The sequence below is a fragment of the Spinacia oleracea genome, chromosome 1 (assembly GCF_020520425.1).
Source record: "Spinacia oleracea cultivar Varoflay chromosome 1, BTI_SOV_V1, whole genome shotgun sequence".
Lineage (NCBI taxonomy): Eukaryota > Viridiplantae > Streptophyta > Magnoliopsida > Caryophyllales > Amaranthaceae > Spinacia > Spinacia oleracea.
Genome location: NC_079487.1, coordinates 73,794,784 through 73,809,152, shown reverse-complemented (window position 1 = coordinate 73,809,152; position 14,369 = coordinate 73,794,784). Strand labels below are relative to the sequence as shown.

General features: G+C 35.8%; 2 protein-coding genes across 2 annotated transcripts; one reads left to right on the top strand and one right to left on the bottom strand.

Moving 5' to 3' along the window:
* Window positions 1-1,134: 1,134 nt before the first annotated feature.
* Window positions 1,135-5,741, top strand: LOC110790964 (probable protein arginine N-methyltransferase 3). The gene is made up of 7 exons (XM_021995716.2): window positions 1,135-1,551; window positions 1,826-2,395; window positions 2,578-2,675; window positions 4,083-4,161; window positions 4,265-4,525; window positions 4,842-5,009; window positions 5,107-5,741. Exons 1-7 carry the CDS (start codon window positions 1,252-1,254, stop codon window positions 5,560-5,562), a joined length of 1,932 nt encoding a protein of 643 aa, XP_021851408.1. The 5' UTR covers window positions 1,135-1,251; the 3' UTR covers window positions 5,563-5,741.
* Window positions 5,742-6,216: 475 nt separating this feature from the next.
* LOC110790955 (formin-like protein 20) lies at window positions 6,217-9,764 on the bottom strand. The gene is made up of 4 exons (XM_021995702.2): window positions 9,353-9,764; window positions 7,475-8,178; window positions 7,185-7,400; window positions 6,217-7,078 (listed from the first exon to the last, which is right to left on the bottom strand). The coding sequence occupies exons 1-4, from the start codon at window positions 9,423-9,425 to the stop codon at window positions 6,452-6,454; spliced, it is 1,620 nt and encodes a 539-aa protein (XP_021851394.1). The 5' UTR covers window positions 9,426-9,764; the 3' UTR covers window positions 6,217-6,451.
* Between the last annotated feature and the right edge of the window lie 4,605 nt (window positions 9,765-14,369).

Below are 14,369 nucleotides of genomic sequence, written 5' to 3'. Positions count from 1 at the left end.
AAGAGAAAAACGAAAATTAAAAATCAGAAAAACAAAATTCCGGTTCTAATCTACGAATTCTTAAATTAGTGTTGCAATAATCTCACTCCTGTTGCTGATGTTGTCGATATCCATCATCATCTATTCATCTCCAAATTAAATTCTTTCCCTTTCTTGATTCGTCATTTAATTGGATTTTTTTGTCTTTCAATGGGGTTCACAATGAGAGGGAAGGGGGAGGGGGAGGGGGAGGAAGGCGAGCTGAGCCATGGTTAATGAGATGGTGGTGATAGTTGGTGGTGATGGTTTCAGCGCAAAGAGAGAGAAAATAAGGGGTCAAATAATGGTGGTGATGGTTGGCTGGTTGATGGGTTCTTTCTGGCAAGTTAATGGAAGAAGGAAGGGGAGAGAGATAAGAAAAAGAAATGGGTGGGTTAGTGGGTTAATGAATGGGTTAATTAGATTTTTTAATGGGTGGGCTGATTAGGGATGTTAATTAGGGATTAGGTGGGTTAATTAGACGTTAATTGGTTTTTTATGGGGTTGATGACGTCATTAAAGACATTTGGTGTATTTAGTATTGAAACAAGGGTATTTCATGTATTAAGTTTTGGAATAAGGGTATTTTATGTAGGAAAATTTTGTAACATTAATCCAACCTTTGACCGATTTTCTTTTATTAATCCCACCTACGACATATTTTTTAATAATCCCACCTTTACTACCCAACAACTTTTATTGGGCTTAAGTGATCGAAAATCCGTGAAAAAGTCTACGAGATGGTGATGAATTGATGATAATGACTGAATATATCTAGAGAGGGTTCTTCCACGTAGAGACATATTACCGTCTACAACAAGTTTATTACCTGTTAGGCCCAATAAAAGTCGTTGGTAGTAAATGTGGGATTATTAAAAAATATGTCGTAGGTGGACTTAATAAAAGAAAATCGGCCAAAAGTTAGATTAATATTACCAAATTTTCCTTTTATGTATTATCCAAACTTGATGGGCGTTTGATGGATTACGTCAAAACTCGAAGGTATTTCATGAAATATCCGTTTTTAAAATTAGCAAACTCTTAATTTTATTCTTACTAATTTCAACCAATTAATTGGCCATTTCACATTTTTTTTGGAATAAAATCGTATGCTTCTAATGATAAAGGCCAAAGGGGTTTTGTTTTTCTAAGGTTTTTGAAAGGGTTTTAGACTGTCAACACTCCTCCATTCTTGCAGTTCCAAACTATTGAACCTACACACACCTATCTCCAATGGCGTCCAACCAAGACAAAACCCACAACTTCGAAGATTCAGATGTCGACATTGATGAAGATGGTGACGAACTCGATGTTGACGAAGCTTGGAATGATTGGAACGCAGATGAAAACGACGAAAATGACGATGATGATTCCGAATTCAAGTGTTTGTTCTGTAATTTCAACTTCACTTCTTCCGATTCTATGATTCAACATTGCGATTCAACTCACCATTTTGATTTTGCTTGCCTAAAAAAGAGCTTAGGGTTGGACTTCTATGGCTGCTTTAAGCTTGTTAATTACGTTAGGGCTATGGTAAGTTTGCCTTAATCCTTCCAGTTTTCTATTTTTGTGTGATTTTGTTAGTCTATTCAATTGAATGTTTGTTACTTTTGTTAATATCGTGTTAAATTTAGTTTCTTAATTTCTTTGTTAATGTGTTAGAATCCATTTCTTTTGCTATGTTTCTTTTGCTATGTTCCTTTGTTGACAAGGGATTAATGTTTTACCAAATTTGTTGAATAATATAATGGGTATTCATGGTATCATGTTATTCATATTCGTATGAATGTGGTGGTTTTCTTTGTAGGTAGCACAAAATAGCTGCTGGAGTTGTGGCCATCAGTGCAAGTCCAATCAAGAGCTTCTAAATCATCTCCATGAGACTAAAGTTTCACAGGAGATGAAGCTTTTGTGGGATGATGATAGATATCTGCAACCTTTTATGGAAGGAGATTCTTTGCTCTATAGCTTTGATCAAGATGAAGATTTCGAAGAAGATGAGTGTATGCAGTCTGTTGATGAGGAGGAACTATCACGGATAGTGGGAGAAGCAAAGAAACTGTCGAGTATATTGGGTGATGTGCAGAAAATATGCTCTGATGATGAAGTGATGGTAGACGCTGATGCCTCTAGCCCCACTGATTCGAATAGGGAAGTGACAAAAGTTATGCCTTCTACTTCTATTGGTAGCTCTTCTAGGGAAGCAGTGGTAAATGGAGTTGATGTTGGACGTGATTTATCGGATGCAATGAAAAAGAATTTGTCCCTTAGAGCTTCTTTTGGTAGAGTTGCAGCATCAGAGATTAAGAAAGTAAACGAAAGTTATTTTGGATCCTACAGCTCCTTTGGCATCCATCGGGAGATGTTAAGTGACAAGGTACTGAACAGGAACTCGAATTTTTGGTGCAATTGCCCAGGAATATAAAGCAAATTGAACTCTGAATAACAACTGAATTCCCTTTCCATTAGGTTTATTAGAACCTATGTCGTGTTAATACTGTAGTTGTTTGTTATGTTGGCCTCATTACTGTGATTGACGACCTTCTTATGGTGCTGCAGGTTAGAATGGATTCGTATAGTCAAGCTATTTTGAAAAATCCATCTCTTTTTGGTGGTGCTGCTGTGATGGACGTTGGTTGTGGGACTGGTATACTAAGGTGAGATCTCTTTCAGATGCATATAGTGACGTGTACAATCACACTGCATTTGCTGCTGCCCTAACATTGCACATTATGTATTTTGGGTGATTTCTGATAGTTAATTTGTGTTTTTGTTTGTTTGTTACTTCCTCTGTTCTAAAAAATTTGCAACACTTTGACTAGCACATTTGCCAAGATACAATTTTGACCATTATTATCTCTAATGAATTTTTTTTTAAATCTTTAAATTTAATATTGTGAAAGCATTAATGAGATCAATTTAACGAATTTTACTTGATAACATTTGTTTTTAATAAATTATTAAAAATATATGGTCAAACTTGGTGTACTAATAGTGACAAAAGTATTTAGAGGTATTGGGTTCGAGCATTGAATTGAACAATGCATTATTTTTAAAAGGCAAGTAAACATGTCAAAGAAATCGCATGATGTGGCGCCATGTAAGTGACATATCATTGCAAAGGTGGAAGCTGGAGGGTCAAGGTGTCGTGACGCCTTTTAGTACATACTTTTGCTTAAGGTAGGTCAAGTTCACCAAAAAATAATAATAAGTACTCTTATAAGCAATCGCACGGATGAGAGAATGTGAAATTACTTATTATAGAAATTGGTTACTATGTGTTCAATTATGATTATTGCTGAATATAGAAAGCTCCTGTTAAAAAATGAATTGCCTTGAAAAATAATTTGAAAGCGTCAATTGGTATAGTTGATAGTAAGAAGGGAATGATTGAGGTTAGGTCTATTATAGAAATAACTTGTTTGGTAAGAGTTCTTTGGCTATGATATATTATAGCTAGTTTCTACTCCCGTAATTAAATAGCTGATCATTGCATAAGAGGAGAATATTGATTGACGATAATTTTGTTGTTGTTGTAACAATCTACTATTTGAACTTCGAATGATAACATTTTCATTTCATTTTTAAAGAAATGGTACAATTCATTTTCATTTTGTCTTGCCCTTGCTAAAATGAAGTGAATCAGGTAAAATAAGTAGTAATATGTAGACCTAGGGCAGCATACTATTTTTTTTTTGTTATGGGTGCAACCTAGGATATAATACTTCGAATAATATGTTTCAATAGCTGGACCTCTTCATATCTTGCTTTAGTGGGATGATTTTTTCACCTTGAATTATGTTTTACAGGTCTAATAGGTTCAAACAAGTCCAGATTAGAGCTAATAAGTTAATATAAGGGCTATTAAACTCATTATACTACTAAATGTAAGGGAAACTTAGTTGAGAGTAGTTCAGGGTCTTCAAGTGAAAATAGTGGACTCTATGTTAGGTTATTATCGTAGTATATGTTCCAAAGCTTCCAACTTCCAATAGTTTAGGTGTACCATTTATTGTACTGATTTTCTGCCCTTTTAGTTTAATCTTAATTCCTATTTCTCGTAGTCTTTTTGCAGCCCAGGCAGGGGCTTCGAGAGTTATAGCAGTGGATGCAAGTGAGAAGATGGTTGCTGTTGCTAGTCAGGTATTCTAACCTTTTTAGCTTCACCTATTGATCTTACATTTCCGACATCAGTATCAGCTTCATCAGATATTCTTATACATGATGTGCATTGTGCTGTTCCTAGATTGCGAAAGAAAATGGCTTTTTAAGGAATGCGAGTACTTGCAAAGGTAGTAAGCAGAGCTCTGACGTAGTTGAAGTTGTCCATGGTATGATTGAGGACATTGAAAAAACGATATCAATTAAACCCCATACTATAGATGTCTTATTGAGTGAATGGATGGGTTACTGTTTGCTCTATGAATCAATGCTCAGCTCTGTCCTCTTCGCACGGGATCGATGGCTGAAGCCTGGGGGTGCCATTCTGCCAGATACAGCAACTATGGTAAGCTCTTTATATTTGTTCTGGAATTGTTTGGCGAGGTTTAATGAGGTTTTGTACAAATGTAAAATTACTATGAGATACCTAAATGGTCAGGTGCTTCTATGGTACCAAATTACCTGTTGTGAGATAGTTTCAGACTTTCACAAGCATGAAATTTTTCCTTTAAGTGAATACTTAGTAACAGCTTCATTTCATGTAAAATACGTGGTAACCCCTGTTGTTTCTCTTGGCCGTTATTCTATTAAATTTTATTTTCTGTTTGCTTGTTTTATGTATTGATGTTGTTAGAACTTATGTCGTTGTCAACTTTCTCCAGTTTGCTGCAGGTTTTGGAAGGGGTTGTACCAGTCTCCCCTTTTGGGAAAATGTTTATGGTATTGACATGTCTTCCGTTGGGAAGGAACTTGCTAAAGATGCAGCCGAGCATCCTATAGTTGATTTTGTTGATAATAATGATATTGTGACTGAGACTGCATCTCTGAAGGTGTGTTCTTCTCCTTATCCTCTTCAGGGAAAAAAAACTCTAGTGCATATTCTGATTAGTACTGACTATCCTGATATGCTAATTTCTTTCTTTTCAGAACTTTAATTTGGCAACCATGAAAATAGAAGACATGGATTTTACTTCTAGCATCGTGTTGCAACCGAAGTCGACTAGTGTTGCTGAATCAGGTGACAAGAAACACGGGCTGACATGGTGTCATGGAGTTGTTCTATGGTTTGACAATGGATTTACAAGTAGATTTTGCAAAGAAATGTCAGCTAACTTATCCACATCCCCATACACGCCAAAGACACATTGGGCCCAGACAATTTTCACCTTTAGGGAGCCCATATTACTCTCATCAGGAAGACTTGATGTTAAGAGTTCAGCTGTCGTTGGTACTGATTCATGCCCAGCCTCTAAGATTGAGGTACGCATTAGTATTGCTCGTGCACCGCAGCACCGAGCCATTGACATATCAATGGAGACTTCAGCAGTCAGCCATGATTGCCGAAGGCAAGCTTGGCCTGTACAGATTTTCAACCTCTCTTAGAAGCTTACATTTTTTATGTCCTGTTATTGTTGTATCAGTTGAGTGATTGATATAGTCTTATTTCTCCCTTAATTTTCTTGTTCTTTTTGTTACATTTTATAGCCAGTAATGACCTCCATATATGGACATCTACAAATTTGGTTTATTTGGGTATATTGAAGATTTTTTTCGTTCTTTAAGGAATGCCTAAGCTTTTTCACTTGACAGTAAGATCTTGGTGTCTTATTTCCTATCTCTGACACATACACTGAACACATAGCTTATTGAAAAAACTTCGAATTACTGTAGTATTAAACCAACTTCTGAATTGTTGTAGCATTAAAGTCTGGTATCCTATTATTGTCTTCAGAATAGCCTAATCATGGAATTCCTGCCTCATATTTGGGCAGAAAACAAAAGCGTCTGTAGACTGTTAGTATATGAATTGAAGGTACGACTGTACGAGAAAGGATTTTCTTCACTTTCTGGATTGAGAGAGGAAAGGAAATTGTATCCTGTTATAGACTGTCCTATTAATGTAGAGAATCAGAATCCTGATCCGGCTTGAACCATAATTGCTCGAAAGGACTATGAAGACTTTCCTTCCATATGTGCTTTCAAACACAAGTTTCATATAGTAGCCAGGGCAGAAAGAGCATAACAATATAACCAAAAAAGGAAAACAATTAGTAGCCGAAAATACCCCAAAAGACAAAGGAACACCTGTTATTAAATCTATAGTAATACTTGAGTTTATGATATGCATACAGTATTAGGTACATTTCAAAATACCCGAAATTTCATATATCTCATTATAGCCCTGAATGAAACTGGGAACTTGCTTCCATCAGTTTAGCTGGAATGGACGATAAAATATTAAGAAAAGAGCAGCAGCAGCAAAATGTTTGCTCTATTCTGCACCTTGAGCCTCTGTGTGTGTAGCTGGTCCTTTGGGAATCCACTTATAAACGGGTGCTTTGGTTTTGTTTGCTTCAGATGCTGGTGGTGTTTTTGCGCGTGGCACCCACTGAGAAATCACCCTATTTTGTTTAATTGTCTTTGCTGTAATGTCTTGCCATTTGTTCTTCTTGTTCTGTTTTGTTTTAGCAGGAGTTTGAATGACGGCTTTGGGCTCGATCTCCACCTTCACATCTTGTATTTCGCTTCCACATAAGTCAACCACTACAATGTTCTTTGATGAAGTACTTATCATATCAGATTCTGCTTCTGAAGTTAGTTTGTGATTCCCTTCATCTACAGCTTTCTGTTTTGAAGAATTATCATCAATTTCTTCAACATCCAAATCCCATCTGGGAGTCCCATTGTGTAATGTGCGGTCTTTGTTTATGTTATCTGCCAACTTTGTATCTGAAACTATTATACTGTCAAAATTCTTCTTGTCTTCGCTCTCAGGCATAGGGTTAAAAATCTCTTCAACCTCGAAAAATTCACTGTCGGAATCATGGAATTCTTCCCCGCCTCCGCCTAATTCCAAGGTAATATTTACTGGTACTTGATTCATGTCCCGAAACAGAACCTATCATGAAGAGACACTTTTAAACGAAAAATAGCCATGTATACATGTTAATAACTTAGGCTTTGTTCTTTATCTGAACTTTCTTTTGTGGAACTTTAAACATTACCTCAGCTTTGAAGTCCCTTGGGAGCTTTGTGTTCCAGGGAACATCAATATCATTAGAGTCGAGATTCAATATGTTTGATCGGACAAATCCTGTATGGAACATGATTTTAAATATCATCTCTTCCGATACTTGATCATCATTCAAATGGATACACTCAAGGAAGACATCACCCTGGATCTGACAACGAAGTTCTAATTTCACAAACAAACATTCTTCCTGCAGTTAATCATAAAAAAACTGCGTTATATTTATTTAGTTGGACAAAAGAAGCAAAGAAAGTGAAATTTTACCTTAGAATAGTTTAAAGCAGGTTCATCTGGCAAGAATGATGAAAATAAAAGGCGAGTTTTATTTCCCTTTGCATCAGGATCGTGGCCATACACTCGGATAACAGGCCTACAACTTTTGCCACCATTAAACAAAGGAAGATTCCTCAACAATAGATAGTCTATTATTACAGGTGCATCAGAGGGAGGCCATTCTGAAGCTAAATCTCTACCCGTAATGTAGTGAAGATATCTTAGTTGAGAAGCTCGAGGATTAATTGGTGATATAACAACAGATAATAGTTGTTTAGGAGCTTGTTTATATACCATTTCAAGAGTCTTCTGCTCACCATTGTATTGTTTTCTGTAAAGAAGAAGACCTGCTAGCATAAAAGAAAGCACAGGCCAACCACCTTTATCACAGTGCATCAGGATCACATTCTTTTTACCCTCTAACGATAACCAGCTTTCGCTAGATCTTAAGAAATAGTGAATCATCTCCAATGGTAGCAGAGGATAACTTTCATAGTGACAAGGGTAATCCACTACTGGCATGTCGTAATCAATCAGTATATCTGACAATAAGCTCATTTCATCACCTTCTCGGAAGTTAAATACCATAAATGAAGCACCAGGATGGCATGTATGCAAACTTTTCACAACACCACCTAAGTATGATTTGTATTCCTCTTCGCTCTTAACAGAAGGTGACAAGCAGCATTCGAACACTGCATACAATAACACTATTAATCTAACCATATTCATTACAATCAAAACAACACCTTTTTATCACAGTAAGGAGTAAGGGGTAGATTGAATAAATGTTTATGAAATAAAAATAAAAATAAATTTGCTGAATTAAATCTCCAAGTATTTATTTTATAAACTTATACTTGAATTGGTTTTTATATATGGAAGCCTTAGAAGGTATGATTATCTACTTTGTTTCTTAAAGGTCTTCAAGGAACATACATACATACAGGATGATCTCCAAATGATTCTATTCGAACATCCACTTTTCATGTATGATGAATCGAACACCGTCATTCATACGTCTTGATTCAATATTGCTTAACAAAATTATATTCAAATTAAGTTCGCCAATTTAGATTTTTAAAGGCAAACAAGACTTGTCATGAAATGCACAAAGGACAATAAAATGCTCCTTAATGGCGTATGTAATGCATCTCATGTGTATATCTCAAGACTCAAGTTCATTGTAAATTAAAGCTAAGTATCAAAGTGTCGGAAAATAGATTTTTTTTACTTTCTTTTTTTGTGTGCCCGCGAATGATCACAAGACAATATAAATTGGAGAACTAAATGTAGTATATATATTAGAAGTGACAGATTATATGAAACATAAAAAGTTAACTAGTTATTTGCTTGAACGAATTACCCAGGCCTAAAATTCCCCTATTTTATTTGAAAAATACTTATTTTTCTCGGCCTATTCATATCATCATGTGTATCTTTGGATTTTATTGAGTCCATTCATACAATATTCTTTAAGAACACCCTTGTTTCAAAGCTCAAGAATTTCCTAATCCAAATATATATTCTCCTATGTATATGCATCTTGAAAATTAGTTAGAAATATATGTTATATAGGCTCCTCATGTTACCTCAAATACTCATGTCCAATCCTCAACACTGATACATGGGTATAGACATTTGGACGCTACATTTAGAACTAAAATCATGCAACTTTTTCACAAAATGTCATATCGGACACTTAGACACATGCCCATATCCGATATAGGTTTCTTAGTCCAGGTAACACAAGTCAGAGTAAAAATGATAAAAGCAAAGAAAAATACGTAGTATGTAGTAAATAAGAAGAGGGACATGCATATATCTAGAATAAAAAAATAGCTAGGAGTGCGTGTAAAGGGTTAATACCATATATGCGTTCAGAGATTTCATGAAGACGCTCAGGAAGCCTCCTAGAGAACGATCGCCGGAACAACGACATGATGGATCAACAACGGCGACAACAACGACAACGACAACGACAACGGACAAGTTAATTTGAAACAAAACACAAACAAGAGATAATCAAAGATAGAAGAAGTATAGTATGAATATGAGATATGATAAAATTAATGGATAATACAAAGGTAGAAGAAGGAAGGAGAAATAAGGAGCAATGGGGTTCAAGGGCTTTTGATGGGAATTCAATATTCATGCATACAAAATAAAGATGAGAGATAAGTTTGACTTCTGAATGTGTCAACAAACTAATATTAGGAGTGAGCACGACTACGACTATCTTCATTTTTACAATTTCTAGTAGTGGAGACAGCTGCCCCCATCCTTTTTTATTTTTTTATTTTTATTTTTATTTTTCAATTCTTTAGTAGTTTTATATTGTAATAATCAATCATCAACTAACATATACTTACTTAACTTCCAAAAGAAAATAAATACACTAACGCATACATAATCCGGTATTTATTTATTGCTATTTATATACAACACAACTTTGATCATTCAGTAATCATCTTTTAGAAAAAGTATTAAAAAAAAAATCAATGTATGGTAAAGGACAAATTATTTTTTATCACCTAAAAAGATTTTAAAACTTGTTTTTTTACCATCCGAAAAATGGAAAAACAAATGAAAATGTTATGTGGTGAGCCACAATAACGATAATACTTCTGATATGTTCTATTCTTCCACGATTTCATGTATTTAACTATTTTCTTTTCCCCCGCTTCCTTATCTTCCATGAATTTACATAATTTTTCACCATCATTAATTCATAAAATTGACAAAATTTAGTGAAAGTAAAGAGAGAAGGGTGAAAGAGTTAAAGAAAATCACACAATGAGTGTAAACAATTAAAGAAAAATTGAATTAGGTAGTCATACATAAAAGTTTCATCTATTTTTTTCATTTTCAGGTGGTAAAAAACAAATTTTAATATTTTTTTAGATGGTAAAATACAAGTTTTAAATGTTTAGGTGGTAAAATACAAATTTTAAATTTTTAGGTGGTAAAAAATAATTTTTCGATTTCTGTAGGTGGTAAAAAACAATTTTTCCTATTGTAAAATTATCCACGGAAATTTCACGAAATACCCCCGAGTTTTGCCATAATTCACCAAATGCCCATCAAGTTTCAATAATTCATAAAATACCCCTAACAAATGACTTAATACCCCAAATACCCCTTCATGACGTCATCATCCTCATAATCAACCAATTACGATCTAACTACCCAGCTAATCCTTAATTAATCCCCCTAATCCATAATTACCCCCCTAATCCCCCATTAACTCACCCATTTCTTTTTCTTTTCTCTCCCCCTTCCTTTTTCCATTAACCCATCCCCCACCTCAAGGATTCCACCGGATTTTTATTTTCCGGCGAGGGAGAGCGTTTTTCCATGACCCCCCCCCCCCCCCCCCGCTTAATTGCTCACTACCATTCTCGTCTCCTTCTCACCTCCCCTACAACCCACCACCTCCTTCTCAACTCACCATCACCGACTCTCTCCAAATCTCTTCCATCATCTTCCCAATCGACGCCGCCGCGCCTCCTCCCTTCAAATCTTGCACTCCTCATGCTACACATCCGCTCGCCAAACGCTATTAAAGCGTCGCACGCTTCCTGTCGTCAGATCCCGCTCCTCATGCTGCACCTCCGCTTGTCATATTCTGCTCAAACGTCGCGCCTCCTCCGGTCAGATCTCGCTCCTCATGATTCACCTCCGCTTGCCGTACTCTGCTCAAACGTCACCGCCGCACTCGTCGTCGTTTTGACGACGCCAAATTCTTCGAAGGCGATGGTAGCGGAATTTTCAGGTGATGTGATCAACCGTGCGGAGTGTTAGGTTATGACAAATATAAACAATATAATTCATGCGGAAAAACCATAAAGCCAGGAATCCAAATTAACATAGCCAATTAGCATAATTAGGATACATACAATGTGATGCGTGTCTTCCCTAGCTGCTCCCGAACAGAACAAGAACAAGTTTAGGACTCCAAATGTCGCCCTTCCGTAGATAGTCCACAAATGTTCGGATCCGCCTTAGATTCAATTAACTAGAATATTATCTAAGGTTTAATGTTTACTCGGAAAGCTTTATTATTAATTTAGGCAAATTATTAAATTCTCTCTTGAACTTAATGTATGTGAATACTTATTGAATTGCATTATAAATTGTGATTATGAACCACATATTTATAGGGTGGAAATAACGGAATTATTCCGTAGAATTCTACTAGGATTCCAATAACTAAATCTATTAGGATTCTAGTTAAATTATATCATTAGAATTTTACGTTTAATCAAATACCTAAGTATTTCAGATTTAACAAAATATCTAATTTGAGTAGAATTAGGAAAACGAGAGAGAGAAAGTTGTGAGGAGTGGAGAGCAGGAAGAGTTTAGAGATAGAGAGAGAAAATGCCGACGAGGAAGAAGAAGGGGTAGTGTGCATATGAAATTATGAATATGCCCTTACTCGATCTCCTATCAAATTTGGGCGGTTAGATTTGATTTCATCCTACTGTCTAGAGAGGGTTCTTACCGTAAGAAGTGTTATTATGGAGTAAAGTGTTCCTGTAAAGTGTTCCTACGAGAGCCTCTCTCTCTCTCTCTCTCTCTCTCTCTATCTACATACACACACACACACGCACGCACGCACGCACGCACGCGCGCACGCACGCACGCACGCACGCACGCGCGCACGCACGCACGCACGCACGCACGCACACACACACACACACACACACACACACACACACACACATACACACACACAAAAAGCTCAGGATTATTATGATTGAAGTAGAGTATTATTCTCCTTAGCTTAATTTATTTGGTCGCTTCATGAATTAAGGGTATTGAAAATGAAGAAGTCGTCTAATGAACTTGCAAAGCTTAGTCAACTTCCTGGTTCTTTCAGCAAGTTGCCTAATTTGGAAGAATTTGATGCTCAAGCATGAGGAATATATGGTCAGATAAATGTTGATTTTGACAAGTTACCCAAGCTGCAGAAATTGATCCTTGGTTACAATAATGTCACAGCCTCCCTGCCACACTGGAGGGCCTTTGTGTTCTAAAGAAGCTAATACTACGCCAATTCGTAGAGCTGAGGTCTCTGCCTCTACTTCTTCAACTTTAGTGGAACTAAAGGCTGCAGATTGTCATGAACTAGTGAGTATACACGACCTCTCTAATCTTGGGAGATTGCAAGAACTACAACTTGCAAACTGCAACAAAGTGGTGGATGTTCTAGGTCTTGAATGCTTGAAGTCTTTGAGATGGTTGTTTATGGGGGGGGCTGTAATAATGCTATTGCATCAGCTGTCTGGTGAAGACTAAGCAAGTTTCCCAAATTCCTTTTATTTTTCAATTAAGTTGCGTGAAAGTAGGCGTTAAATGATCTACCAAAGGAGTAAAAAGAGTTGCACATAGTAACATTTTTCCTGTTATGCAGGTTTCTTTGAGGAAGTTGACCAATTTGAGTGTTCCAGGGAGTGAAAATTCTAGACTGGTTTTGTCAGACAGCTGCATTTTGTAACTCATCCAAAATTTGCAACAAAAAACGTGATAGGTTTTGTTGTTTCTTACAATTGACTCATCTTGTGGGTTGAAAAAAGGCAATGACTCGGAGCTTCTATGCTTATTGGTTGCGCTCATTTATCACTTCGTTGTTCATATATACTATTGATATTTTTTTATTCACTTTCGAGCATTATTAATTTACTTTTGAGACGTTTTGATTTACTTTTGAGATATTTTGTTTTACTTTCGAAATATTTTATTTCTTTTATTTATTCTATATGAACACACTAGCCTACTAGCTCAATAGGTAGAGCATTGCAAAGATGTGGGTTCGAATCCCATGTAGGTTTATTTTTGTTTGACCTCCATATACTCCAATACTCGGAGTTTTTATGTCGTGCATATACTTTTGAAATTTTTCTATTTACTTTGGAAAATTTTCTATTTACTTTTGAGATTATTTTAATTACTTTTGAAATTTTTCATTTACTTTTTTTTTTATCAAATTACACGATACTACTAGAAAATGTAGTTCATATAAAATTTGAATCACATACACAATTAGACTGATTCTATCTCAAATAAAACGATATGACTATTTTACACGGGTAAATAACCAACATATAAATATCTTTTTACTTTTATTTACTTTTTGGATTGTTTTATTTACTTTTAAGTTGAAAAACATTACTTTGGCCTCTGACAACCATATATTTATTTCTTATAGTTATCTCATATTATGGATCGAGATATGAAAGTTAATGAATCTTTCCTAGATCATTTGCCACTTTAAACTTCAAATTTTTTTTTCTTTAGTTTAATGTATAGTAAATTAATAATTGTGTTGTATTTCAGAGATACATTTACTTTTTAGTTATTATGATTTACTTTTGAGGTACTTTGATTTACTTTTAGTTTCTTGTAATAACTTTTTTTAAAAAATTTACTCTTTAGACAACCTATGTAGGAATCGAACCTACATCCCCTATGCATTTACATAGTGCTCTACCATTTGAGCTAATAGGTTTAAGAAAATCAATAAAATTTCAATCATGGCAAGAAGAGAAGAAAAGGAAATGAAGGACAAAGCAACGACATAAACCACCCTTCAAGCCAACATCTAACACTTCCCAGCTGACTTTTCTTGCTTGTACTCAGCAACTGCACCTCAAACCTGCAAACAAGACACAAAAAGAGAACTAGGCTGCAACCAAACACTAGCAGACCCTAGGCTCCGGCTCAGCTAGCAGCAACCACGACAATGTTAATTTATTGGTATTCCAAACAGGTTTAACCGTGGAGGAAACACCATTCCACAAATGACAACCCGCAGAGAAATAAATCAAGTCCTTGATTGTATCCAATTTTGGTGCAATTGCGCCAAGAAGTTCAGAAGGAA

Bases quoted from the DNA above. Each gene is read 5' to 3' on its own strand.
- LOC110790955 (XM_021995702.2), bottom strand. From the start codon at position 9,425: ATGTCGTTGTTCCGGCGATCGTTCTCTAGGAGGCTTCCTGAGCGTCTT. The intron at 7,401-7,474 runs GTAAAATTTCAC...GATTAACTGCAG, and splicing joins CTGCTTTAAACTATTCTAAG to GAAGAATGTTTGTTTGTGAA. The intron at 7,079-7,184 runs GTAATGTTTAAA...TCTTCATGATAG, and splicing joins CAAGGGACTTCAAAGCTGAG to GTTCTGTTTCGGGACATGAA.
- LOC110790964 (XM_021995716.2), top strand. From the start codon at position 1,252: ATGGCGTCCAACCAAGACAAAACCCACAACTTCGAAGATTCAGATGTC. The intron at 2,396-2,577 runs GTACTGAACAGG...ATGGTGCTGCAG, and splicing joins GGGAGATGTTAAGTGACAAG to GTTAGAATGGATTCGTATAG. The intron at 4,526-4,841 runs GTAAGCTCTTTA...AACTTTCTCCAG, and splicing joins TGCCAGATACAGCAACTATG to TTTGCTGCAGGTTTTGGAAG.